We start from the raw sequence: 13,843 nt of genomic DNA, 5'->3' as shown, positions 1-13,843 counted from the left end.
TTTCTCTAGACAGCCTGGTAAGATCTGAGCATTTATGTTAACTCTCTCCTCTTGAAAAGGCCTCCTCCCTTGTCTTCCAGCTCAAGCAGTTGTTCACTGCAGATCAGAAACAAAGAGCCCAATAGTTTCAGGAATTAGACACAGACTGTTCTTCACCTTGAACTGAAGGAGAGATTGGGGAAAAGCACTGGTCGAGATTTGCGATACCTCAATGGAAAAGGATCTGTTATTAATGCACATAAACTCCCCACCTCTCCATCCTGTTGCAAGAAACCGAGTACCTTAGGCTTTGGGAAACATGCTGGTGATGGATGACTGTGTCCCCATGTGACTGTCATCCGGGAGCCACAGAGCCAGGCCAAATCCAGTGGGGAAGGGGCTCCGTGACTATTGCAGTAGCACACATGTATGCAAATTGCAAGAAGGTGTGCAAGAGAGACAGATGAAATTTTAAAAGGTGTCCCTTTCAGACAGATGAATTTTAAACGGCACCCATCTAGGTAGACAAATTACAAAAAGATGCTCCACTTTGGGCAAAGGGTTTATAACAAACCCTCTTTTCATCTTGAAACTGGGATTTGGTTCAGTTGGCAGAGCCTGATCTGGATTTCAGGCCTCCACACTCCCCTTGATAGGGCACTTTTGTGGGGTTTACTATGTACCAACTACCCTGTGGGGTCCAGCTGCTTTAGATTGGGGTTGCCCATGAAGCAAGTAGCTATTCCTTGCAGGAAACACCTGAGAAGAAGCACGAGAAACAAAGATGAGACTCAGCCTGGGGTGGGGAAATTTTCCTCCTTTCTCAGAGGCTTCATGATTGGGCCCAGGACTCAGTAAAGAATTCTGTTTCAGTGCACCCTTTTGCAAGGAGATTGCTGGTGGGGTGATCTTTGCTACGTATCAAAAGGCCAAGTGCTTGGTTAGAGACCCTTTTGAAACTCAGCCTACACTCAGCACACCCAAGGTGAAGAGAAGTTTTAAGTTGTTATTTGTATCATACCTTCCTTCCCTTTATATGCAAACTTTCCAAAAAGTCTTACTGATAATTACAGTTTGGAATCTGATGTGCTTTACAGAACTAAGAAAAGGCCTCGACCCAGGCTCAGAAGAGAATAGCAAAGTTGATAACAGTGTCCTCTTCCCAAAGTCAACATGATAGTGGCAGTCACAATGCTCTTAGGGTGATGAACCCAAGAGGGCCATACAGCAGAGCAACATTACACTGCCACAATGAGCCAGTGCCCTGGGAACCCACTAGAAGTGATTTAGGGACCATTTAAGCAGACTGTACCATAGAAGTCAATAGATGGTGTTCAAGTCATTGTTTGGGTAATTGAGGAAATATAATCTCATTGTGAAGCCACAGCCTGGGGGAGGTCTACAAAAACTTGGGGCAGTAAAAGGCTAAATGCTGAAACAAACACATCCATCCATTCAGCCAGTATTCACTGAAGGTTTACCATCTAACATAGTTAAACATGTGTGAACAAGACAGAGTGAGGAAAAGAAAAGTTAAGCAAAAAATAAAAGAAAACATCAGGTATCATAGGTTCTTTTTAAAAGTAAAATGGGCAATGTGGTAGAATACTGGAGGTTTCTACTTTAGATTCAGTGGTCAGGGAAGATCATAAGCTGGGATCTAAACGACAAGAAGGAGCAGCTAAGTAGAAATCTGAGGGAAGAGTGTTCTAGGCAGAGGGAACATGAATGCAAAGGCGATGAGGCCAGAGTGTGCTTGGTACATTTGAAGACAGAAAGGTCATTGTGGCTGGAGGGCAAGGTGATGGGGCAGGAGGCCAGGGAGGTAGACAGTGATCAGGCCAGAGGGATATTGGAAGCTAAGACAAGACATTCGGATTTTATTCTGCTATGATGGGAAATAAGTAGAGATTTTAAGCAGTAGAGTGCACTGCTCTAGAAATGTGTTTAGAAGTCCAATCTGGCCACTACGTGAGAAATGGCTTGCAGGGAATTGAGAGGAAGTGGAGGAACCACTTGGGAGGTCAATTCAGTGGTGACTAGAACTGGGGCAGAGTTTCTCAACCTTGAAACTATTGACATTTTGTACCATACAATCCTTTGTCGGGGAGGGTCATTCTGTGGTTTGTAGAAAGTTTCCAACATCACTGGCCTTTACTTACCAGAAGCCCGAAGTAGTCATCCCTTCCCCAATTGTGACAGCCAAAAATATCTCCAGACATTGCCAAATGTCCCCTATAGGACAAAACTACCCCTGCTGAGAATGTGGAAGTGATAAGAGGGGTAGATTCTGCACATAGTTTGAAAGAAGAGCTGACAGGATTTGCTGATAAGAATAAATACAGAGTGGGAGAGAAAGAGATGAGTCAACCATAGGATGAGTCCATGGGTTTTGGCTGAACAACTGAAAGAATAAAGTTGACACGTACAACAATGGGGAAATGGAAGGAGGAGGGAATCAAGAGTATTGCTATGAACATGTCAAATTTGAGATTCCTATCTGGCATACATGTGGAAATGGCAAACACAGTTGGAGTTGCAAGGAAATATCAGAGTTAGATACATAAATTTAGTAGTTATTCACATACATGTACAGAGATAGAGCTAGATGACAATAGATAGATAGATAGAGATAGATAGATACAATAGATAATTATACAAATAGATGATTAGATAGATGATAATGATAGATAATGAATGAACAGAAGGACAGATGGTCAGATAAACTGACAGAGGAGTAGACAGCATTTGGGACTGGTCAGGATCACCTAATAGAGGATGAAATTAGAGAAGAGGGAGCTACAGACAAAGCCCTGGGACACTCTAGTAAAGATATGGAAAGAAACAAAGGATGTTGAGACAGAACTCTCAGGGTGATAGGTAGGAGTAAAACCATAATAATGCGGTACCACTTACGCCAAGAGAAAAAAATACATAAAAATAGAAATTGTGTCAAACGGTGCTGAAACATAAGTACAGTGAAAACAGAGAGGCACCCACTGGCAACACAAAGTTCACTGATGACCTGACTAGAGCAGTTTTAATGAGGTGCCCCAACAAGGTAGGTGAAGAGATTCCGTTACTCTTACTAAGCCAACAAGAGAACTGGATACTTTTCAAAAGTACTTAGAGCTGTTATCTACAACAGCTTGAAATAGGCAGGGCTGACTAACGTAATTATCCATGTTTTTGTGTAGGAATAGTTTGCAAGGGGGTTAAGGCAGTCACTGAAATGAAGGTTCTTGCTACAACTTTTGAGACAGGTTGGACACTTGAAAACCTATAAACAGTGTTTAGACACTAGAATTCTTCAAACTGAAAAGAAATCATAGATCATACTAATGAGGCATAGAAACTTAGGTCACAGCACAGAAGACTCTTCTCCAAACGTGCTCTGAATCAATAAGCAGAATCTCACCTGTGAATAAAATGTGGTCATCCCGCCAGGCGCCATCTTTCAGCAGTGGGGGAGACAGTGAGGCTCAGCGCAGAAGAAACTATCATTCTATCTGATTAAGAATCAAAAAACTCTCCAAACCAGAATACTTCAAGAATAAATATGAGAGGGGCGCCTGGGTGGCGCAGTCGGTTAAGCGTCCGACTTCAGCCAGGTCACGATCTCGCGGTCCGTGAGTTTGAGCCCCGCGTCGGGCTCTGGGCTGATGGCTCAGAGCCTGGAGCCTGTTTCCGATTCTGTGTCTCCCTCTCTCTCTGCCCCTCCCCCGTTCATGCTCTGTCTCTCTCTGTCCCAAAAATAAATAAACGTTGAAAAAAAAAATTAAAAAAAAAAAGAATAAATATGAGTAAACAAACAAAGGGAACAGATTTGCAAAAACGGTTTCACTAATTTTTCCCCAAATAAATTCTCTGACCCAGAAAAGTAAATTAAAAAAATACAAAGCAATTATTACAGTTCGTTTAACAGCCTCATTCTCTATTCACGCTAACTACCCTATAGGTGGGATAAGCCCGCTGGTCCATAAGGACAGCCCAACTAATGGGTGATACATTCGAGGACAATGTCTGGGAGACTTCCTGGTGAGAAATGCCATCAGAGTGAGATTTAGAATCCCTTCTAAGGAGCTATAGAATTCTCACCTTGGGAAGGAGAGAAAACCAAGCATCGCGGACCTTTTACTCCAACCAGTCAACCTGGATAGGTCTCATGGGAAGAAGTGGAAGAAACTTATCCTGTTCATCGACTGGACTAACTGTAACAAACGTCAATTCTACGAGTTCATATATGAGTTTATACAATTCCTACCAAAATCTCAGCAAATTTTTGTGGTCAGACTATTCTAAAATTTATATGGAAAGGCAAAGGAACTAGAATTACAAACACAATTTTGGGAAAAAATAAAATGTTAGGAATCAGTCTACTAGATTTCCAGACTACTTATATAGCTATAGCAATAAAGATTCTATTGATGAAATAGAACACAAAACTCAGACTCACAAAAATATCTCCAAATGAATTTCACAAACGTAGAAACAATTCAAAGGAGGGAAGTTAGCCTTTTTAAAACAAATGGTGCTGGAGCAGTTAGACACTCATAGGCCACAAGAAAAGAAGAGAGAGAATGAACCTCTACCTAAGTCTCACATCTTATACAAAAATTTACTCAGAATGGATTATGACTTAGATACAAAATGTACACATAAGGAGGGGAGAGAGGCAGGAAGGAAATGGGTACGGCTGTAAAAGGACAACATGAGGAACTGTTTGTGATAGAAATGTTGTGCATCTTGACTATATCAATGTCAAACTGCTGCCTATGATACTGTGCAGTAATTCTGTAAGATGCTACCATTGGGAGGGACTGAGTCAAGGGTACATGGGATCTCTCAGTATTCGTTCTTACAACTGCATATGAATCCACAACAATCTCAAAATAAAAAGTTTAACTAAAAAAAAAAAAAAAAACTAAGAAAACCTCTTTGAAAATTGTAATCCATCGTTGAGCTCAGATCAAGAAAGAAAATCTCAAGGTGCCAAAAGGGAAAAGGAAAGAGAGTTGAGGGGGAGTTGAAGCTGAGTGGCCCCTGAGAAAGAGAGCTATTTGGATTCGGGTCAGGATCTAATTCTCCAGTAGGGGTGGGAATTGAGGTTAGGGTTTAGGATAGAGCCAAAAACCATATTCACTTTAATAAAGCCTGAGCTGAGAAATACTGTCCCTGACTGTGAACAAAAATTTAAAATATTTATTAAAATAAAAACGTTACAAATATTTACTGACTCAGGTATCTGGAAGCCTAGACTGAGCCCTCGGTGGAGGTGGGGTACCCATGAAGAATCTGAACCCCAGTCCCATATCATACACAAATGTGCAGGATAACATTTTGCAGAAAATCTCAGCCGAAATACTAACAACAAAGTAGCCTGGAGCAAATCCGATAGGGTCCCTGGCAATAGCAAATCCAAAACCACCCCACTGGAATTCTCACAGGTAATGACTCCCACTGAGGATCAATTCTAAGTCTAATTGATTAAACAACACAGTCTCTCCATCAAAAAACTTAGAATGGAACAAATCAACTAAACTGTTCAAAAAAAAAAAATTCTGTAACTTTAAGGTTATAAAGACTTCAGAGGAGAGAGAGGGTGGTGAGAATGTTAAAGATGACCAAGGAGGGGCTGCTGGGCAGGACATGGGCTGACTGTCTGAGAGCAGCTCCCAAGAGGATGGGGACCAGAAGTGTGTGGAAGGTATTAAACGGAGGAAGGAGGCCATCCCACACCCTGTCATGAGTGACCTTTCTTGGGTCTTCAGTCCGCAACCATCTGAGCCTGCTCCAAGGGACACTAAATAGACCTTAAATTTTAGGCAACTCTAAGAGAACACAGCCTCCAGCATTACGATGGCTATATCTAAAGCAAAGAATATGCCAGCCCTGAGCCAGAGGAAGGAAAAGCTCATGTCTTGTTCTACATGACAGTGTTTTCTTCCTCAGAAAGCTTTCCCAAATGCCACCTCTGTCCTTAGGAATGGTGAGGGGCTTAAAAGCCAATATACATCCTAAGCCTGCCATCCTGTGAATTTGAGTGTGGGGTCCTGTTTTGGTGAAAATGAAAATAAATATCCCAGAGGTCAGATCCCAGACAAGTGATCAGGGGAAACCAGACACAAGGCCAACCACTATCCTTTTGATGAGAAGCACTGACGATGATGGCACACGAGCAAATGAACTTGAAGCCAGCCAGTTTGTATGCTCACAGAAAGGAAAGAAACTCATTTGGATTTTACGGCTTGTTTTATAACTATCATTAACTGTTCAGTTCTGTGTGAAAGGCTCAAAACTAATCCCAGTAGATTGGTTCTTCTGACAAAATCATTTAGTGATTTGAATCTAAAAGTTTCCATCATCCTGGCTACCACATTAGTCCATTAGTTAATATTTGCTTCTTTGTGCTCCTGTACTTAGAATGAATCTGGAATCTGAATCTGAAAATGCCCACATGGTACTTTGCTCTGTTCCCTGGGGCCATTTGAAATTGAAAAGCTCCCAGCATTCTGTTTCCAAGCCTGACATAATGCTAACCAGTGTGCAATCTCCCTTAGAAAGCACAAGAGGAAAAGAGGGGGCAATTGAGAGCAGCAGTTCTCAGCCCTGGCTGCATGTTAGATTTACTTGGGAAGAGCTGCCACTTTAGAGTAATATTGACTAATGTTGCTAATTAATACCTGCTCACACTAATTCATTGGCTGTCAACATTTACCACACATTAGAATTTTCTTGGGAGCTTTAAAAAAATACTGATATCTGCGCTTCACCCTCAGACCAGGTAAATCAGAACATCTGGGAAGAGGGGTGGGAACGGGTACTTTTTAAAAGCTCCTGGGTCGATCCTAATGTTCGATCAGGGCCAGTGCTTCTTAAACTTTAGTGAGCATCAGAATCTCCTGATAAGCTTATTAAACCAAGGATTTTAAATACGCAGGCAACAGAGACAGAAAGTAGATTAGTGGTTCCCCAAAACTAGGGGAGATGAGAGGATTGGGGGGTGCCTGGTAAGGGGTAGAAGGACTCAGGCTCAAAATAACTGCCCAATAAAGTTATTCAACTTCTCCAAGCTTCATCATCTAGAAAAATAACAAAGATGGGGGGTTGGGGGGCAGAAGAGGACAATGTAAATAAACCACCTCATAAACGACACATTCCAGTACTTGGCATATTGGAAACATAAAAAAAAAAAAAAAAAAAAATGAAAATGACAGCCAACATCCATTGACTATATTATTTACCAAGCGTTCTTCTAAGCTTTATATATATATATATATATATATATATATATATATATATATATATATATATAAATTCATTTCATTCTCACAATACTGTACCATAGGGGCCGGTAAATTTTTTCTGTAAAAGTCAGAGAGCAATTGCAACTTTTGGGCCTCGTGGGCCATACAGTCCTTATCCCAACTACTGAGCTCTGCTGTTGTAGTTTGAAAGCAGCCATACACAGTATAAACACATGAGCTTATCTGTGTTCCCATAAAACTTTATTTATAAAAAACAAGAGGCAGGGGCACCTGGGTGGCTCGTCGGTTAAGCGTCCGACTTCAACTCAGGTCACGATCTCGCGGTCTGTGGGTTCGAGCCCCACATCGGGCTCTGGGCTGATGGCTCGGAGCCTGGAGCCTGTTTCCGATTCTGTGTCTCCCTCTCTCTCTGCCCCTCCCCCGTTCATGCTCTGTCTCTCTGTGTCTCAAAAATAAATAAACGTTAAAGAAAATTTAAAAAAAATAAAAATAAAAATAAAAAATAAAGAAAAAATAAAAAACAAGAGGCAGTCCAGATTTGGTCTGTGGGCCATACTTTGCCAACCCTTTTTCTATGAGTTGGGTACTGTCATTATCTCCACTTTACAAATGAGCAAACAAAGGCACAAAGGGATAAACAGACTGCCTAACTTCCCACACCGAATCTGATTACGAAGTACACATAGTCAGCCATTATGCCATAGCAGCTACTCACCACTGGTAAGCCTCTCAGTCCAAATTCAGGTTTTCCTAACTCCAAAGGGCCGGCAAGCCAGTCAGTCACAATACCCTCCGAGCCCGCAGAGACTGAAGACCCACCTCCAATCCTCCCCTCCTCCCATGCTGTTCCCGGTTGAACCCTCCCTGCTCTGAACCCTCAGTGCCTTGACTCTCCATACCTCCCAGATCAATCCACTTTTTATGTGATTTTCTGCATTTCTCCCCAGGCCATTTGGCAGCCTGGACCATACTCATCACAAGTGTTCAATGTGCATGTGCTGAATGTGTCTGTGAACCCGCTGGTGCTGGACATGCAGGACGACACTATAGGGGCCTGGGGACAGACAAGGGAGGTAGGTGATGGACCCGGGCACTCACCAGTCCCTGGCAGGCACTGAGTGCTGCAACCCCGATTCTGGTGCCCTGTTGCAGAACTGTGCCCCTGAGATGGCAGGGGGGTGCCGAGGAAGCCACCATCTTAACACGGGAAAGATTTCCGTATCTCCTCTCCACGATATAGCTTTTGGAAAGAAATCCCTGATTGACTGACAAGTTGAAGAACAGGTCCTTCTCCTCGTGGGAAATTCTATAGTACACCCGATCCTCTGGGCCATCCAAATCTCTCTTCCTCCTGTCGCTGGTGATGGGATGGCGCAGGCCATGTGATAGAAAATGCCCACTGGCATCTACGCGGACAGGAGCCACCACGTGATATTCTGGCAGGGCCTTGACAAAATGCGCTGAAAGAAAAGGACACAAAAAATAAAACCGAGGGAATTCCCTGATGAGTCTGTGGCAAGGTGAATGCTCTGCTATTTGGAACTTAGACTTCAGCTCGCGGATTGCAAAGTACCACTGCTGACTTGAAGTTTACAGATTGTGTCTACCACGCATGTACTGTCAACAGTAAATTCCCTGAACAACTCAAATTGACTCGGGGCCCCTGCTTGACGACACGTGGCAGTCTGCACCAACACAAAGGCACAGCTCTGGATGGCAGATGCTTTGCGGGAGACAGATTAAAATGAGAATTAATGCATGAGTACTGTTAGGAAAGGGGCAAGGTCAGTATAAGGAATATTTCAAGGCTTGAGTTCATTAGTACAAATCACAGAGCTTGGCTGTTTATTACCAAGAGCTTAAACGCCTCAGGAACTTCCCATTAACTCAGGTTAGAGGGAAAATGAAAAAACAGCTAACCCACCATACACACTCTGACAAACTTCACACCCGTTGCAGCCTAAGTGTTCTGCAACGTAGCAAAGGCTGCTTAAAGAAACTTGGATGTTTATTTTTATTTTTACAAAACGCACAAAATAAAAGGGTAAGATGAACCCTGCCTCTTTAAAAAATGCTAGACGGGAACACTCGTCTCTGCCACACACAGGGACACACGCCTTTTGACTCGTTTGTGTTTGAAGTCCCCGCCCCCTCCTCTTCATTCTGATGTCTGAGAATAACAAGGAGTCTCTCTAGCAGGGGCTAATCATCACTCGGGATTACAGGCTACTTCCAGCAAACCAGCAGCCACTTAGTAAAATAACTAATTTTCTGCTTTAGAGGGAAAAAAAGGAAAGAAAAGAAAAGAAAAGGAGCAAGGGAGGAAGAGAGAGAGAAACAAATTCCACTAGCCACCTCCTAGATGGATCTCTTGCACTTTCTAGCTTGCGTTGCTTTGTTCGTATTACCGCCCCAGCTACAGTGTCTTTTGCACTTTCTACCAATACTCTGTGCATTCCCATGTATGTTTTAAGTCTCAACTCCAGTTCCCCCTCTTCTTTCACTTAAAGTCCCTGGTTGAAGTTCTTTCTCCCTCCTTTGGACCCTCACCCAAGGCCTTACTTCCTGTAGCTCCCAGAATGGTCTCATTTTACAAGGCCTTTTGTTCATCGCACTTTATTCCCAAAGCCTTTGGAGCCTAGAACCTTGCACGTGGCAGCCTGGCTTGTAACGTGTTGCTGTATCAGGGAGTATGTTTGTGGCTGGTTCATTATAAGAACTGGGCTTCATGGAATACATTTATAAAACAGCCTCCCCCCACCCCACCCCACCCTCCCCCTGCCAGACAACTGCCTTCAAACACACTTTGTGAAATTGTTCACTTCTGCCTTGGATGAAATATGGGCAGAGCACAGGGTTTTCACTCTTAGGTACTAATAAATAGTCTCAATGTTTAGGGGTAAAAAATCCAGACCCATTGCTTCTAATTGCAGCACTTAGGAGCAATAGATCACATAGCAACATGGAAAAATCTTTAAAAACAATGTTCACTGAAAAATAAGATACAATGCAAGTGAATGCAGAGCCATCTACATCAATGGAAAATACATGCACACAAAAACAATAATACAAAGTCTGCCAGAACATATGCAAAAAAATACATATGGAACCCATTAAAATGGTTTTCCATGAGGAGGAATGGGAGTGGGGACAAAAATGCATAAAAAAATAAAACCAGACAGGGGTTTTGCACAAAATGATGACGCTAGTGTGCCATGACCTAGGAGTCAAATTGACTCAGTCCTCTGTACTGCCTACTCCCCAAGGAATATCTGGACATCTTTAATATCAGAGTTTCACTGCCCTTCCAAGTTCAGACCTTAGGAGAGGAAAGGCCAGGTTAGGTGGGGCAAGGGTGGATGTGGTTGACTTCCACAGTATTATTCTCAGTTACTCTTCTCTTCTACTACTCATGGCTACACCTCTGGCTACCCCAGGATGAGCAGTGGACGGAAGTTAAGGGCAGAAAAAGTCTTATTTAATGGATTATAGCCATCATCTTGCAATGGGACCAGCAGTCCCATTGGACTGGTCACTGCCCAGATGCTGACTCTTCTCAGGAGAAGTTCCGTGTCCCTTATAAGACCTGTCTCTGAACATACATCTCAAAGAACTCACCATGATTTTTGAAAGTATAAAATAAAAGAAAAAGCTTGCCTAAGCTCTAGCAACTATTGTTCAAAGAATAAAGAAGCAAACAAATTTAGAGCCTTTGACCTAGTTGCTTTTGATCTAATGGATTTTTAGGAAAGCCAACATAAGCTGGCTATATAATAATGTAATGATAATAACCACAGTAACCATTTCATGACCACCTGCTATGATCCAAGTACCACAGGTCTCATCTCATTCAGTACCCACACAACCTGTGATTCACAGATTCAGTGAATTCCCTTTTCATAGATGAAGAAACGGAGCCTACGAGAGGGCACAGAGTCAATATGCAACATTATCCATATTGAAATCTCACGGTTCTTATTTCAAAGCCACGTTCTTAGCCACTTCCCTTCGCGTACATAAGCAGTGCACTTGGCAGAGAGTATGACCTAGTAGAAGTGATACTACCACCGCCACCGCCCCCCCCCCTTCCCCAGGGATGATGATCTGACAAGAAAAGAACGGTTTGACTTCTTTAAGATGCCTCAATTTGCACAGCAATAAATGGAGATAATAACTGCCTATTTATCAGGTACAGTGATAAGAGATAAGACTAGTTTTGCCTCTTCATTTGACTGCAAACCAAGTAGCGAAGCCATGGCAGCCCATAAGTGTGGGCAGAAATAAGAGGCCACGTACATAAGGGGTGTGACTTATGTGGTGGCCCAACTGCACTTGCCTCACCTACACAAGGGCGTAATAACAGTATCTACCTACCTTCTAGGGTGGTTTTGAAGATCCAGTGGATTAATATATGTAATGGATTTAGAAGAGTGCTCGACAAATAGCACTCCATAGCTACTATTAGTATTAAAGATAGAAACTTGGCCACCAAGGATCACCATGGCCATAAATAGATGTAACCTCCAAGCAGAGACAGGGGAGAATCCCATGCTCACCTTGGCTTCCTCTCGGTAGGTACTCAGTTTGGAAGATGAGATAGCTACGACCTTGGCCAATAGAAAGCGCGGCTCAGAGGAGATATGACAGGAATGGAGAAATAAGATGTCAGGAAATAATAAGAGCTCCTCATTTTTACCATTTCTATGGTTAAGCACAGCATTTAGAGTATATCAACTTGGTCTTGTCTAATCTTTACAGTTCTCTGGGACAGGTATTATTAAGCGTCCCTCATCTAGCCTTCATTCCCTCCACTGTAAAAAGACAATGAAGAGGGGGGCGCCTGGGTGGCTCAGTCGGTTAAGCAGCAGACTTCGGCTCAGGTCATGATTTCGCGGTCCATGAGTTCGAGTCCTGCGTTGGGCGCTGTGCTGACAGCTCAGAGCCTGGAGCCTGCTTCAGATTCTGTGTCTCCCTCTCTCTGACCCTCCCCTGTTCATGCTCTGTCTCTCTCTGTCTCAAAAATAAATAAACGTTTAAAAAAATTAAAAAAAAAAAAAAGACAATGAAGAAGGGTGAGGATTCATTCTGGGACAATCTGACCCCAGAGCCCACCCTTCTAACCTCTGCCTTTGCTGCTTCTCAAGCATCTACCACTCAAACCAGATGTCAAGGTGGGGCATCAACAGGGCTGGGGGGAGGGGCGGGGGCTGAGACTCACTGTAATCACATTACCATCTGCAGGTTTATGGAAATACATTATAAGCCCTAAATACTTGGATTTGCCTTATTGAAAATTAGACTTGAAACCTTTGGTCACAAACATGGATGATACTTCATGAGAAGTCTGAGTGAGCATGTTGGCACAAGTGCTTTTGAAAATACACAACACCAAGTGATCTTTCACCCTCTGCTTAGAAAGAAAGAGGTGAGAGAATATTTACCTGCCAGATTTTATAGCTTAGGTTAAATCTATACTTACCCTTTACTTTGATTATTTCCATCTTAGAGAACAATAAATTTCTAAGACTCTTAATAAAAAGTGCAATGAAATTCTGTAATAGTTCATTTTCATAATCCTCTTCCATGGGTTGTTGTAACCCTTCAAATATACTTTTATCATAGAAAACTGTATGTGTCAAAATGTGGAGAACAGTGTTGATCCCCTCAAAGTTGTAAAGTACAACACACAAGGTTGGATTTTCTCACGAACCCTACGACAACTAACCTCCAGACCATAATTGCTTATGATAATTAACACAAATAAAATATTAAAACTGTGAAGTCTCTTCTTTCATTAAGAGTATATATGAGGGGCGCCTGGGTGGCGCTGAAGTGTCAGTTAAGCGTGCGACTTCGGCTCAGGTCATGATCTCACAGCTTGTGCGTTCGAGCCCAGCGTCGGGCTCTGTACTGACAGCTTGCTCAGAGCCTGGACCTTGCTTTAGATTCTGTGTCTCCTTCTCTCTCTGCCCCTCCCCCGCTCGTGCTCTGTCTCTCGAAAATAAATAAAATTAAAATAACTAAAATTAAATTATAATTTAAAAAAATTTTAAAGAGAATATATGAAGTAATTTCCTTCCTTATTTTTTCAAAGAGCATAGATACATGACGAGAACATTTGTCTTGAAGTACGCTTGAAATGTTTGTCTTGAAACACTCCTTGTGTTCTTGCAAAACCCATGCAGCAGAAAGCATATCTCCACCACGGGATAAAGTGCCTGCCCCGTTGATTTCAGAGTCACCAGGAGCAAAAGAGACCACAGAAGCAGCTAGTGACTTGCAGACTGTACAAGGGATAAGGACCCCAAGGGGCTGTCACTGGCTGTAGAAGAGAGGCAGTATGCTGTGTACAAGAGCAGTATTTCCCATTGTTCTGATACTTAGTTGGGAACCAAGACATCTTGTGGAAGGCACTGCACGTGTATCTATATCACAAGCAAGCGATATGGAAAGAATACTGGGCAGAGTTTGTCAAATCTGCCATTTTTGGTCCCAAGAAAGATTGGATTTGCCTCCATGCTCCCTCCCAGGGCTAAAATCCTGCCTCTGCCCAACCCTTAGAACTAGAAAGAACGTTAATGATTATATGGGACTAG

The 13,843-nt window shown here is 42.7% G+C and overlaps 1 protein-coding gene across 3 annotated transcripts in view; it reads right to left on the bottom strand.

Moving 5' to 3' along the window:
• ADAMTS12 (ADAM metallopeptidase with thrombospondin type 1 motif 12) overlaps positions 1-13,843 on the bottom strand; it is a 336,805-nt gene that overhangs the window by 320,096 nt on the left and 2,866 nt on the right. For all 3 annotated transcript variants that reach the window (XM_045440828.1, XM_045440822.1, XM_045440815.1), the window contains exon 2: positions 8,346-8,707. In XM_045440828.1, the coding sequence (XP_045296784.1) occupies positions 8,346-8,707 (362 nt within the window). The remainder of the gene's footprint in view (positions 1-8,345; positions 8,708-13,843) is intronic.

Source organism: Leopardus geoffroyi, chromosome A1, assembly GCF_018350155.1.
Source record: "Leopardus geoffroyi isolate Oge1 chromosome A1, O.geoffroyi_Oge1_pat1.0, whole genome shotgun sequence".
NCBI classification, from domain to species: domain Eukaryota; kingdom Metazoa; phylum Chordata; class Mammalia; order Carnivora; family Felidae; genus Leopardus; species Leopardus geoffroyi.
Note: the sequence above shows the minus strand (reverse complement) of the source record. Positions and strands in the feature narration are given on the sequence as shown.